At 54.0% G+C, this 14,978-nt stretch overlaps 1 protein-coding gene across 5 annotated transcripts in view; it reads left to right on the top strand.

The window, feature by feature from the left end:
• LOC122366404 (dynein axonemal heavy chain 12-like) overlaps positions 1-14,978 on the top strand; it is a 126,038-nt gene that overhangs the window by 33,577 nt on the left and 77,483 nt on the right. For all 5 annotated transcript variants that reach the window (XM_043338634.1, XM_043338633.1, XM_043338635.1 and 2 more), the window contains one exon: positions 513-617. In XM_043338634.1, the coding sequence (XP_043194569.1) occupies positions 513-617 (105 nt within the window). The remainder of the gene's footprint in view (positions 1-512; positions 618-14,978) is intronic.

Below are 14,978 nucleotides of genomic sequence, written 5' to 3'. Positions count from 1 at the left end.
ACGTTTCTCCATCGCATCGGTTATGATAATTATATCAATATCTCTACGAAATGCTGTCAGAAGGCAAATTAATACGTTGGCTAATATTAATTCGTACTGTGCTTACTCTGCCTATGTATGTACAAATTTAATGTTCACGGGCAATTTCCGATGATTTGGTCAGTTAGACGGCGGAAATCCCTGTTACGTCCCGAGAGAGAGAGTGGGCCGGGATTAGTCTGACGACTGACTTCCTGTCCCGACCCAGACTGAACTCCGACGACTGACCTCCCGTGCCGACCCAGACTGGACTAAAATGGCTGACGTCCCTGTCCCGACCCAGACTGAACTCGGACGACTGACCTGCCGTGCCGACCCAGACTGGACTATGTAAAATGGCTGACGTCCCTGTCCCGACCCAGACTGAACTCGGACGACTGCCGTCTCTGTGCCGCCGCTCTGACGTCTCTGTTCTGCAGCTCTCACGTCTCTGTTGTCTGCGCCGCCGCTCTGACGTCTGTATTTCGCCCCAGGCTGGACCGGGACGAGTTCGTGCGTGGCGTCACCCAGCTCATCACCGACCTGAAGAACCGCATCCTGAACGACATCTTGCAGTACCACCGCTCCGAGAACAAACTGTGAGTACCGAGTTACCGACCAGCGCAGCGGGCCCGGCCGGTACAGCAGTGGGTACCGACCTACGGGCCCAGCAGGTACAACCAGACAGTATGTAGGTATGTAAGTACATACCATAACGCATAAATAAGGACGAACGCACCTTGACGGTCCCACCCATGGTCCAATTTTATAGGTTCAGCGCATCTCTAATGCTGCGGTGCCTAGGTCACTCATGAGTATCGCTCATACTTAGCAGGGGATTCCGTCCATTCTTGTACCGCTGCGACGCATTACATGTGTGAATTGAATAATTGATGCAAGCAGATAAAAACATTAGATACTTCCCACCTGGTGTTCGACCTCCGTTGAACCGTCAGTCGATATTCGCGTTGGCTTTCCATTGCATTCATGACATTTTATGAAAGCAAGTAATTCACAAATCAAACTTAAATACATTTTCTGGATCAATCAGCTGCAGCAGTTTTGCCTTGGTCTTGACCGAGATGAGATCTTGCAGCAGGTTCCAGGAAATAACATTCTTGGCATTTTCTTTCCAGGTTTAAGCGTCACACAATGCTCATTTACTTTCATCATATCAAAAGCTATTCCGTATGTGCTAGAAAGGCTGGCTATCTCGGTGATGGTGGCACACGCTCCACTGGCCACGCTATAGGACATCGTTCCTTCAGCGGTACAAAGCGGCTCTGGCAGCCGTTCTCCCCGCCCGGCCGAGCCCTCAGTCTTCGGCCGTAGCCCGGTTCGGCCGGCCGGAGCGCCCGGGCCGTGCTGCAGTGGTCGCTCCCGGCCACCGGCGGCAGTGCAGTGGGGATGGGAGCCGTCTCGGCGGCACCCTCCGTTTGTCAGTCGGTCTGATTGGTGTGCTGGCCGGCCGGACGGGCCGCGGGCACCGTCACCGGTCCCACGGTCACTGGGGACGGCACGGACTGGACCGGGCAGCCCAGACACTCGACAGTCCCCTCATCAGCGCTGACTGGCACCAAATAACTTAGTTCTGTCGCTGTTTGTCGTTGGTTTCTGAATCGGTGTTTGACTCGCATATGGCCAAATAGATTGACGTTTCTTTAGTGGAACCAGTAATTTTAGGTTAGTAGACCCTGTTCTTTTTTTGCCTTTTTTGCCCGTTGCTTGTTCTTGTGTTAGATTTGGGATCGTCCTTAGTGTTAGTTCTAAAATCATGCTCGAATTTTGGCAACAGCTTTTTTGACTCCACTCATACTTGGATCTACAGACAAGTCGTATTTAAATACTGATGTATTGATTTTCGTTCCAAAACAGCCGATGAGTGTTGCATCATCTGTTCCCATTAGATCCGGCGCCTTATCCCCGCATTTCTGTCGTGCTTCTCCGAGGTGTCGGGAGGGCTGTACTTGGCGGCTGGCTCGGCTCGCTGACATCAGTGCGTGTTGTACTTACCAGCCGGGCCCGGTGCGATTTACATAATCAGATCACTGGCGCGGCGCCGGTCACCGTTTGTTGACCGTGCTGACGGCTCGCTGCTGCCCGGGAGCTGACCATGTCCCGCCGGTATCCGGCGCGTCCGGCCGGCGCTCCGTGACGTGTGCCCGCCCCGCCGACCGCCGTCCATTGTCCGCCGTCTCGGTGACCGGCCGTGACGTGTGCGCTGCGCTCCGTCACCGGTCAACGTCCACCTCCCCGACCCGTCACCGGGGGAGCAATAGGCTGACAGGGGAGTAGAGACGCGGGCTCTTGAACCTGCCGGGCTCTGCTGATTTCGTTACTGTTCTAACTTGCCACTTTGATAATTAATAAAGTTTGCTGTTCTTGAGCCGAAATGGAACTTATTCATGAGAAAACGCAACAAAAATCATTTGAAATATCTTACTTTGTTGATCATACAGTTATTGCATGGTCTTAACAAAAAGCAATGTTGTTCATATCCATGCGGTTTGTCACTTAAAGGGACCCTCCCACCTTTAAAAAAGTTAATGAATTGGCACGAAAGTGATGTCGCTCGGTTCAGAAAGAGCGAAAACGAATATCTACCAAATTTCATCGAAAAATATTCACCGGTTTTCAAGATATTAGACTTTTACTTTTGTTTACTTTTTGGGATCTCCGCTGTTCCTAGCGACTTTATTTGAAAGTGCGGCGTTTGTTGCGCGCAAAGCAGCATATACCACCGCGTGCTACCAAACGTTCTAGTAAAAGATTTAAAAATCGTTAGATCTCCGCTGACGTCACAAATTCTAAGAGGGCATACCAATGCACTAGCCCCTTAGAATCCGAAAACTGCAAGTTTGAAATTCCATATCTCCGAATTAAAGCATTTGTCGATGTTGTGAGTGCCCAAACCGGTATTTGCAGGCCATGGCCACCAATTTGGCTATCTCAACTCAAAACTAATGTTAAGGTGGGAGTGTCCCTTTAATTGCAATATGTTACAGGGAGTATGCGATTTCAGTTAGTTTGCAACGACCCTAGGGTGGTTGTAACCTCCCTGAACGATCAGTTTGTTTGCAACGACCCTAGGGACGTTACAAAATAACTGCTCGTTCCGGGACGTTGTAACGAAACTAGGGTCGTTGCAACCTCCCTAGTTAGTATGCAACGAACCTAGGGTTGTTACAAAATAACTAGGGAGTTTAAGAAATCATCGAGTCTCGTTTCACAGGGGGCACATGGGGGGGGGGGGGGGGGTGGTTGCCACTCCCCCAGGTAGTCTTTCTGCTCTGCACTCAACATTTTTAGAGCTAGAAGCCTGATTTTTAGTATAGCTGCTCCTCTATCCTTTCTAGATGTTCACTAAAAAATTCAAGTTTTTGTGGTTTTTGGTTTCGGAGATATGACCTTGTTTTTCAGGCCATGTCATGACCCAAATGGCCAATTCTCAACATCTTGCGTTGGCTATGGGCCTTGTGAGCTTTTGACACCTTGATTTCGGCCTTTTTTGCCAGTCTTACCTCCCACCTATCATGGAACATGTTGTTCGACGATGTACAGATGTCAAGGTCAGGGTTAAGGTCAACCTAGGTCATATAAAATAATTGCGTTTTAGGCAAGCTGAATTTACTTTTCGTGAAGTTTTTTGACTGCATTCTTGGTGAAAGCTTCTCAGATCATGATTTCATGTAATAGGAACACAAACAATCGGTGCACACATCATTATACACACAGACACACACAGACATACAAACACATATCATTGACCTCGACCTAACTTGACCTGAAATGACCTCAGCAGCAAAAATCTGGTCGGGTAGTGTGACAAAGAGGTTCTAGCTAGCTGGGCACCAGAAAACGGCATCGTCATCGCTATATGATAAGCAGCGCACTTGATATCCAACGGTGACCCAAAACAGCAACATTTTTTAGTTTGACCTGACCTGGAAGGTCAATGACTGACCTGAGAAGGTAAAACTGGGTATAATTGGATTCGTTTCTTCCCATGAAAGAATCGTTTTGGTCTTTACCGCGAAGCTCTATCTCCAACAGGAACGAAATGGCGCGGGGAGTGGCAACCCCCCCCCCCCCCCCATGTGGTTCTAGGATGGGAAAATGGCATGTGCGGGCGAGGGTTAACTCTCGCCCTTATTGGTGTTTTGCTAGCTGCAAACGCACATGGCGGGGCTAGGTTATTGGTTGACTTTCCAGGTCAGGTCAGTGACTCAGAAGTCGGGAAAATCGGGACCTGTTAAAACTTTGGAGAGTTAGCTTGTTACGAGGTTTTTCGGTGCGCTGATCACGAATTTCATGTTAGCTTTGATCACCGATGATGTCTTGATGTTTTTGGGTCAGGTCGGGTCAGGTCAGGTCAGGTCAACCAGTAGGCGTCTTGCTAGCTGTCCATAGTAGGTGTCAACCACCACTGACAGCCTCGTGACATGGTACGAAGGCGCCAAAATTACTTCTTAAATGTTCAAATGGGTGCTAAATGCGAAATCAGCTCCAAAAACTAGCCTACAGAATATATGAACCCAGAAGAAGTGAACTAAGGTCATCAAAGGTCAATGACCTTGACCTGACCTTCACGTGACCTTGACACCCACTATAATGCATGGGATTATCATCATTTCACATGTTTGAACGTTAACAATCACAAAAAGACTGGAAACGAGCGGATAATAACCGTTTTTACGAAGGGCTTCCTGGCAAATGCCCATCTAATTTGAACAAATTTGCACCAAATGTGCACCTAATCTGCACAAAATGTGTACTAGATGGCCGTCGTGAAATACTCCTGAGCTGAATGTTCAAATTTTGTTCTTCTTTTCTTTTTAAATGAACTAGATTGAACAAGATTTTCAATGGACAAGATTGCTGACGGCCCTCATGTGAAATGAGACTCGATGAATTCTTAAACTCCCTAGTTATTTTGTAACAACCCTAGGTTCGTTGCATACTAACTAGGGAGGTTGCAACGACCCTAGTTTCGTTACAACGCCGCGGAACGAGCAGTTATTTTGTAACGTCCCTAGGGTCGTTGCAAACAAACTGATCGTCCAGGGAGGTTACAACCACCCTAGGGTCGTTGCAAACTAACTGAAATCGCATACTCCCTGTAACAAATATAAGAATTGCGATAGGGTCAGACTTGGCTACCCTCGCGGCAATTCTAAAGAAGATAAGGGCAGGCGGGTCGATTAAGAGGAAATGCACAACATTCTCCAGCGTTCACAGTTTGTTTTGATTTTGCAGACATACCCACTTACTGTGCCGATATTTGCTTTGGTTGGGTACTTAATGTGCTCGCCAGTTCACATTTCGTAATTGCAAATAAACGATGGACATGCATGCGCCAGCTGCTGCTGATGTGTGCTCCCCGTTTGTTTACCTCGTCACGATGACGTCTCGGGCTGACGTCCAGTGACGTTATTCTGGGCTTTGTGACGTCGAGCGGTAGTTGTTTGGGAATGCGTCGGCTCTTTTGGGAGGCGTCCGTGTCCGTGTCCGTGTCCGTGTCCGTGTCCGTGTCACTGTCCGTGTCCGTGTCCGTGTCACTGTCCGTGTCCGTGTCCGTGTCCGCCCGTGCAGCCGCCGGGTGGCCGTACCGCGGGGACATACACATCTACCTACATATAACGAATGGCTGCTGTGGTCGCCCGGTGGCAATGCCGCGGGCACACAGTTAGTTACACACCCATAACGGATGGCTGCTGTGGTCGCCCGCCGCCGAGTCCCTTTCGCTGCTAAGTGGAAAATGGTGTCGGTGTTTTCTGTCTTATCTCAGCGGCAGTGCGTTATGAGCGCAGTGGGAACTACTCAAATAGAGACTTCCTGTCGTCACTATGGCACTCAGCGAGACAAATTGTGCACCGCGGTGGCTGGCAACGGAAGGAACAAGGCCATTAGATGGCAGATTGGATTCAATTACGTTTACACATTTAGTTACGAGGCAGCTCGTATGAAATGGTATGGTAATGACGAAAATAAAACAAATGGTCAGCCTTCGTCAAATAAACATACATACGAAGGCGTTACTGTTTGGACATTTTTACGTTGAATGCTTTGGTAAATGGCTAGTAGGTATCTTATTATTTGACGTCCCTTGATCAGGGAGAATGTGAAGAGGTCGAATCATCCCTCGAACCTTAGTCATAAATGCTTGTTATTTGCAGTTTTTGAAAGTGCAGCGCTTTATCAAGTCCGCTGCAGTCCTCGTCAGTTATTTGGTTTGAAGTTCCTAGAAAACAAAATCATCACAAAACACATTTGCCGTTCGAATATGGCCGGTCACAGCTCATGTGTGGTGTGGCGATTCCCCAATTCCTGCCGCTGCTTTCGAGTTTGAATGGCTGGTACTACTGCTCAGCGTCGCCATGAGACTCGCGCGCGATATGAGAGTGACTATTATAGTACCTAACCTATGTTGGGGGCACTCGAGATCAGTGCAGTGGCAGGTGGTGTGATAAGAGACGGCAGCCGTGCTGACTCACCGGGCTGCCAGCCTTCCGCGGTATCAGGGGGGATGGGGGGGGGGGGGCACCTACCTCGCCATGCTCGATGGCGGCCGTACGAGCGCACCCCAGCCGGGGCCAAATGGCGACAGGGCTGAGCCAGTTTCCGCCGGCTCACTGACGAATTCCACGGCTCTCGATCTGAGGCAGTCTGAGCGGCTATCTGAACGCCTCCCGCCGTGTGGCGTCGCTGCCGTGGCACCTGTGCACTGTGCACTGTTCAGGTCCCGGTGGGTGCCCGCCCGCCGTCCGCCGTCGGCGCGCCGCCGCCACCGCCGCCGGGCAGCCGGCAGCTACCGCCGACAGTGTGCTGCGGACAGCCGTCAGATGAGGTCCGCCGGCGGGCCGTGTCGGAACTGCGGTGGCACGAGGAGCAACGGCGCCGCTAGTGACGAAGGTGTTGTGACACTCGGCCCGCTGGCGCAGTGCTCAATTGTCAAGAAGGTCGGGGTGGCCAGAACGTGTGCGTGCTGGCTGCACTTTCAGTATTAACTTGGGTGACAGGCGACAGCTATACAATCCTGCCTGACTTTGTAATTTAGATTGAAGACTGCTTGGAAAGAAAGCGATGCCCTTCGACTGATGCACAAGAATCAACATAAACAATAAATATATCGCGTCATTTAGGGAGTGTGGTTGCCAGCTGCTCTCCCGACCTGCGGCCTGCTGTGAGAAGTGGGGTGTGCCGGCGGAGGTAATCATCAGTCACCGAGCCGGACCGGGCTGGCAGCGGTCCACCGTCGCTGGTCGGCGCACATCCGACCCCGCCGCGTCACCTCCGCCGCCCGGCAGGCCGGCCCAGTCCCAGCGGCGGCTCCGCGGTGTGTGAGCGGCTGCAGTGCAGTGAGGTGGTGCGGGGAGCGGCGGCGGGCCCGCTCCGTCGACCGTTTCCAGTCTCCAGTGCCAGCTGCGGCTGTTACGGCTCGGCGTGGGCAGTCAGGCGTGTTGACAGGGTCCGTGATTAAAGCCGGGTGATTAAATCGGCACGGCGGCCGCCGGCCGTCGGCCATGGGCCAGCTGATGGAGCGGCTGGGCGGCGTGCCGTCGCCCACCGACCTGCTGGACGAGGACGCGCGCAGCGCCGTGCGCACCACCTTGCCGTGGCTGGAGGTGCTGCTCTGCTCGCTGGTGGCGCTCAACTCGCTGCTGCCCGTGGTGGCCGTGCTGCGCTACCAGCACATCCGCCGGCACAACATGTACATCTTCCTGGCCGGCATGGCGACCAGCGACATCTGCGTGGCGCTGAGCACGCTGACGGCGGTGGCGCTGCAGCAGCTGGTGGCCGCGCCGCCGCCGGCCCTCTGCGTCTTCATCAGCTACGTGCGGCTGGCGGCCAACACGGCCAGCATGCTGGGCCTGCTGGCGCTGACGGGCGACCGGAGCGCGGCCGTGCTGCGTCCGCTGCGGCACCGCGTGCACATGTCGGCGCAGCGGGCGCGCCGTCTGGCGCCGCTCTGCTGGCTGGCCGGCGGCGTGCAGTCGGCGCTGCTGGCGCTGGCCCAGTCGCAGCGGCTGCCGCCGGCCGGGCGCTGCGACGCCTTCTCGGCGCTGCACCCGGCCGTGCTGATGGTCTCCACGTTCTCCACGGACGTCATCGTGCTGGGCATCATCGGCCTCAACCTGACGGTCATCTGCGTGTCACTGCACCACCGCCGCCGCCTACTAGCCGGCAGCCAGCGCTCGGGCAAGCCGCCGCCGCGCGCCGCGCGCAACGTCCACCTGCGCAGCTACGTGGCCGTGCTGAAGCTGGTGCTGCTGTTCCTGGCGCTGGTGCTGCCGTTCCAGGCGGCGCTGCACTGGTACCTGTTCGCGCCGGGCCACTGCACGGCCGTCGTGTTCGTGGTGACGGGTGTGATGCGCCAGGTGTACCACATCTTCAACGGCTGGGTGTTCGGCCTGTGGTGCGCTGAGCTGCGGCGCGCCTACCTGCACATCCTCTGCCGGCGGCCGCTGTCGCCCTCGGAGACGTCCGGCAGCCGCGTCACCGTGCGCCGCAGCGAGCAGGCCTCCTCGGGCAGCGACGCCGAGTCCAAGGCCGGCCGCGGCTCGCAGCTGGTGGCCAACGGCGCCGGCCAGACGCTGGTGCCGCCGCCGCCGCCGCCGGCGCTGTCCCAGACGCCCGACCTGGTGCCCAGGCCGACACCCGTGTGAGCCGCGCCGGGACTGAGGGCGGGGCGCCGCGGCTGCTGATGTGGAGCGCTGTGCTATAGAGGAGGGAGGAGCGGCGGTGTGATGGCTGTCTGTGCTATGTGTCGTCTGTGTTGTAACTTTAACGGGTATCGAATGTCGCTTACGCTGTTTTATTTAAGTTATAGCGAGAAGTTGAATATGCCATTCATAACGCACCATGAGATCCTCCTTCAGAACAAGTTAGACCGTTCATATATTCCTATAGTTACTGCATGGCTTTACTTTACTGAAGGTCATTATGTACAACGATAATTTGGAAGGCATCTTCAGAAATGTAGCAGTTCGTAAGGCCAGAGCCTTACGTCCATAGGTATTTTCCTCCATATTCGGTCATGGACCAAATGTGTGCAATCCTGCCGGCTCGTTTGTGCCAGTGTGTCGTATTCTGAACATGTGTCGCGCTATGAAGTTGGCCATGTGATGGCACCCAGCCGGTGGTCGGCGAGCTGCGCCGGTACCGGCCCATTCACAGGGATGTTGGCGCAATAGTGCGGCGCTGTTTATTTGCCAGCTGTCCGTGTTGATGGCAGCCGAGGCCGACTGACGGCGGCCGGCCCGGGACACGTCCGTCTGAGGTTTCCGGCCAGTCGCCGGCGCCACTGACAGTGGGGGCTCTCACACCGCGCCGGCCGTGGGCTCTGTGATCTTTCCACCGCGCACCGAGGCCGCCTGCTGGCCCCGAGCTCCCTGAAACTGTAAACTGTCGACCACAAATCGTCCGTTGCGGCACCATCGTCACCGACTGCGGACAGACGGTGACGGATGACGTTCGGCGGACTTTCCATCCCTGTGCCGGCCGCGGCGGCCTTCCATTGTCGTCACTGCTCTGGGCCGTGTGGTCAGTGGTGACCGCTGCCGTCTGGTGCGGTGGCGTGGTCACCTCCTCTCGGCCCGGTGTCGTCAGTGTGAACGGTGCCTTCGGAGGTCGGTCCTGACGCAACGCACATACACGGGGCGCCGGCGGAGGTGCGACCTCATCGTCCCGCTGAGTCAGCGTCAACAGCGCGCCGCCTGGACGGGCTTGCTGGCCGGATCCGGTCGCGCTCCGCCCACCGCACTGCCAGCGCCGGCGCGCGCGCGCCGCCCGGTCTGTGCCCACCGGAGGCTGTCTGGGCTCGGCCGGCCCGGCCGGCGGCAATGCTGATGAGCCCGGACACGGCTGGTGCTGCGGCCGGCCCGCCGATAGCGCGGCGTATCTGTGATATACTGCTGTCCAACAGCGCGGCGCGGGCGGCGCTCTGTGTGCGGCATATAATGCACCGTGTCGTGACCAAAATGTACGAGAGACGCGTGTCTGATTGCATAATGTCGCTGTTGTCGATGTATGTACTGTTTCCAGCACTTCACGCTAAGTGGTAATGTGTGTTGGCGTGATGCGACCTTTGTTCCATTTCATTTGCTGCGCACGGGTTCTCATTCGAATATTGTTTTGTACGACTTTGCTTACATTCAGTGCTACGCCCGAATTGAAAATGCACATATTTCTCGTACAGGCTTGAAAAGTTTTCTTTTGCAACTAAACCATTGTCACTTGCCAGCGACACCTTTCAAGACTTCACGTGTCATTAGCGGATTTGAGATTCCTAATGGGCTAGTGATAAGATATTCTAATCTACATTGCTTGCAGTCGCATTTTGTAATGTGGTCGATCACATATCATGCACCGCGCTGAATTCCGATGACACGATGCGTGGACCTTGACTCCGTATGTCAAACGGAACGGTTGGTGACCGAAGTGGATCCTTTATCGGCCGATTGAGGACGCCCGTCTACAGAGCCCTCTCGAGCCGGTCGCGTCTCAGCGACTCACTGCACTAGCTGAGTCACGGACTAACACCTTGCTGTCGGGCGAGACTGGGACTCACAGACAGACAGGCAGATGGACCAACGGACAGACCGACAGACGACGGACCAACACGGACAGACCGACCGACGACGGACCAACGGACAGACCGACCGACACACAGATAACGACACACAGACGTACAGAAACACAGACACAGACACACACAGAGACAGACACACCGACACAAAGACACACAGACACAGAGACGCCGACGCACAGCCAGACGGTCCGCCCGAGGCTGGCTGCCAGAGCAGCTCTGCGGCGGCACAGCGCCGGACTGTCTGTCGGCGGCGGACGGGCCGTTCGCCGGCCCGGCGGCCAGCGGCCCTCCGTCCGGGGAGCGAGAGACTATAGGTCACCCGGCGCAGAGGCTCGGCCGGCGTGTGTCACCGGTGGCGCCCGTGAGACTGTCGGCCGAAGTGGCCGCAGATAACCACACAGCAGCTGCGAGTGTCTGCGGTGGACACAGGTGTGCCGCCGATCTCCGGTTACTCCGCGAACCACACTGATTCAGCCGCCGGCGGCCGGTGGTTCCCTCCGAAACAACGGTGATTCAGGTGTTCGTACAACCACAGCAGGGCAAAGGCTCGCGGGTGTGATAAAGTCGAGACTATGGACGAGTTAACTCCGCCGCAGACTGGGTTATTGCCTATTCGCCGTGGACATCATCCTCAATCTATCACGGCTTGTAAACACTGACTGAGCAGCTCATGACCTGCATTGTTGATAGAGTCCGTGTCGGCGAAAGCGTTTGCCGACGACATACACAATATTTAGCGCTCGTCAACATTCAGCCATGAATTGCGACCAGCACATGTCCGCCGATGTGAAATACCTATCAGACTTGTATGCACGGTAAAGGACTCGAAAACAGTCCTCATCTGCTATTGTGTGCATCTAAACATGCTTTTTTTCTTAGGCATACAAATGTTTATCGAATGCCTAGCTACCTTCGATTATTTGATTTTTTTCAGCAGCTACATGTATTTCATGCCGGTGAAGCTGGCTGGTTTCATGTCATGCTGTTCCAGTGAACACTTCCGAATTTTACCAAACTTTTCCCCAAAAGCAATAGACCAATGTCTGCATACTGCTGCCCAAAATTAGGCCCATTTTACGATCCGTTGTGTATTCTGATTGCGATGCCTGGTCACTGGATTTCCTTCGTGCTCCGTTGAGTGTAGTTCGGCTTGTCAAACATTACCTATGTACATTGCCGTCCTTTCTGCCCCGGCGCCTTCGGCTGCTTGAAATGCCGGCTGCGTGCCGTGGTGCATTGTGAAACACTGCTGAGTGGTCAAACAGCACGGTTCCTGGCTGAGTGCTGATTCACGGGCCGTGCTGAGCCTTTTGTCACAGCTGGGCCCGCGGGCTCTGGCCTTACCGCACAGGCAAACACGCGCATTTGCTGATTTGTCAGTCATACCGACAGTTCGTTAGTAACTTAGCAGTCAATTATGTAGGATACAATAGTTAGGGCGGAACAAAGACAAGGAACTATGAACATCTAAAGTGAGTCCTGTTTGATTGTGTCGGATATGGCGACTTGCCGCTATTTGACTTATGCAAGGAACTACTTATTTATTACGCTCCACGTATTTGAGCTGCCCACTTCCTCGTATAGATCAGATGCGAGAGGGGCCGTCTCGCCTTCATCGAAGGCCAGAGGTACAACTCTGCGATATATATAAAAGCGAAAAACCGAATTGGCAGTTAGTTTGTCTTTTTTTTTTTACCTGAGTGACCCTTGATCAGAGTTCGCCTTTCCTTGGTTCACTGGCTGATAGGTGAACATGCGTCTGGGGTCTAGAGCTTCAACAAACATCAAAGTGTTTAGGCATCATCTTGCATTTGTATTTGTAATGTAATAGCCGACTACAGGCATTGTAGCCCATTTATAGTGGCAGTCATGATTAAACTAGGTGACACAGCACATGCACAATGCACACTACAATGAAAACTGCACATTACATGTATGTATGTACGTTTCCTGTACGTTCCCTGAGTACGTTTTCTTGAAATGTCATTAGCCTTGTTAGCTAGGGCGCACAAAATGAAACGTGAATCCATTGCCAGACAGTTTCGAAATAATTCTGTGTCTTATGCTCAAGTTCTTTACAGTTATTTGCCTATTTCACTTAGTCGTCCATTATGACTGTGGATGGGCAGCCCATATGGACTGTCGTAGCCTATCTCGCGGCGAAAATAGCGTGTCGGCGGAGGTAACACGGGTCGATGGCTGAAATGGCCCGCAGGCTGGTCCTGCTCTGTTGGTACGCGCCGTCACCAGCGCGCCGACAGGACGGGTATAGCCTGTTTGCCTTGCTTTTGAGTCGGCGCATATTGCGTGCCACCACAAAGCCGGGCAATAAAAAACGGCCCGTCGCCGTCCGTCGCCCCGTCGGGCCTGCACGATAGAGGCGCAGGACGAGTGTAGATACTAGATACCGTCATCTCCTGTCAGCCGGTCACTGCCAGCGCGCAGGCCGAGTGTATGTAGATACCGTCATCTCCTGTCAACGGGTCACTGCCAGCACAGGTAATTGACAGGCCGGCGGAGGAGCAGGTGATGCATGAGCTGCTCCAGCTATGGAATGGAACTGACAGCGCCGTAGTTTTTCCATTGTCAGTGGTGGCTAGTTAGTTCCGAACAGAGCTGTCAGCTGGGCATCAACATTGACATGGTCTCCACCAGCCTCGCCCGAAGGCGAACAGCGCACTTCCTCCGGACTATTGGCCGGACAACACACCTACCTAATAATGAGTCAGTCACTGACTCGTTATTAGGTAGGTATGACTGGACTGTCAGTGGCGTTTTGAACAACGCCTTTCTGTTCAAAAGAATATATATATATATATATATTAGGGTGGCACTTAAAAATCAATTTTTGATTTTTGATGCGTGCGGGTGGTTTTCCGGTTCCATTCCCGTAAAAAATAAGGGAGGCAAATTTTTATGGGAAAATATTGATGTTTAGAGGTCGCGAATCAAGGTCAAAATTGAGATTTTGGTAGCATATTTCAATATCATTAAAATCGCTTCTGAGTTTCCTATTACGCTATAATCGGATGATAATAAGGCATTTCTTAGTCATTTTCATATTGTTTATTGATATTCCATGCAGCTTCGGCCACGCCAGAACGCTGGTCTATGTACTCCACTACTCCAGTTCCTCCTCTTTACTACCTAGATTATTGGCGCCTCATTGGAGGGAGGGGCATCATGGGCAACGGGCACCCAGATCACTTTGTGTGTAGCCTGGTTAGCAATTGCAGTCGATCTTCGGGTGTCAGGTTAGCGTTTTCTGTGATCTTTTCAACGACATGGAGGAAGAACTGGCGCTAATTTTTGTCTTCCATGAGTGCCAGTCCTACATCAGCGCCATACCGCGCCTGGTGAAGTCATTCACCACCCGCAGCTCCCGGACTACACGAGCTGCGGTTTGGTAGCTGCTGTCCTCCCAGTGGCCTTGGTCATTGATGATGAGCCCCGCGTCCAGGTCGTGTATCCTTGAGAGCTTTTTGAACGATGGTGTGAGGAAGCTCGCTAACGTCTCGGTCGCGAGAGCGGCGTTCATAGTGCCCACTAAGTACTTATGGGGCGGGTCCCCTCTCCTACAAGTCTATATTGCCCGTTCCATGTCTTGATTGAGCCCGAGGGTCGGGGTCTAAAAGCTCCAGAGTCACCAGCCGATCCCTCAATTACTACAGGTGACGGCCGAAGACCGGGACTGTCGTCTTCGACAGCTCCTTGTCGGGGTAGGTGCAGAACGAGTTCACGAAGGTCAGGTCCAGAGCCGGCGCAGTGGCAGTAGAGTCCCAGACCAGGCGGCGGCGGCGGCGGCGAACTTGCAGGCAACGAACAGCGCACAGCGTCTGATGACCTGGGCCTCGGCCGCCGTCAGCCGGAGCCGCTCCCTGAAGAGGAAGGCACCCACGGTACGGATGGTCTTTGCCATCCACCTAACTCAGTGGAGTACTCTGAGGCGGAGAAACGGATGCCGTGCTTGGAACTCCACCGAGAGCAGTTACGCAGAGCTCCAGAAGTTTTCGGTAGTCTTCCCGGTGCTAGGCATAGTCCAGCGATGGAAGCGATGAAAGCTGACCAGCAGCTTGTCCCACTCCGGAACGGCGTCGACGGCGAACGCCACCGGTGTGATCCTGTCAATGAAGCATGAACTCCCACCCGCCTTTGAACCTCTTAAAACAGCCGGATGTAGAGGCCGCTCGAGATTCTACGGCAGGTGGAGAAGGCCTTCTCTAGGACCAGCTCTTTTACGTGGTGCCGGCAGGCCAGCTGGAGGACGGGCCGATCCAGCTTCTGCTCGATAAGAGCTAAAGTACCGTTCACCAGCATGCTGTTCGGCGTCGTGGCGTCGAAGCAAAAGGCCGCAGTTCCGCTTCTACAG

This window comes from Amphibalanus amphitrite, unplaced genomic scaffold, assembly GCF_019059575.1.
Source record: "Amphibalanus amphitrite isolate SeventyFive unplaced genomic scaffold, NRLGWU_Aamphi_draft 000804F_arrow, whole genome shotgun sequence".
Taxonomy (NCBI): Eukaryota; Metazoa; Arthropoda; class Thecostraca; order Balanomorpha; family Balanidae; genus Amphibalanus; species Amphibalanus amphitrite.
This window is presented reverse-complemented; position numbering and strand designations above follow the sequence as displayed.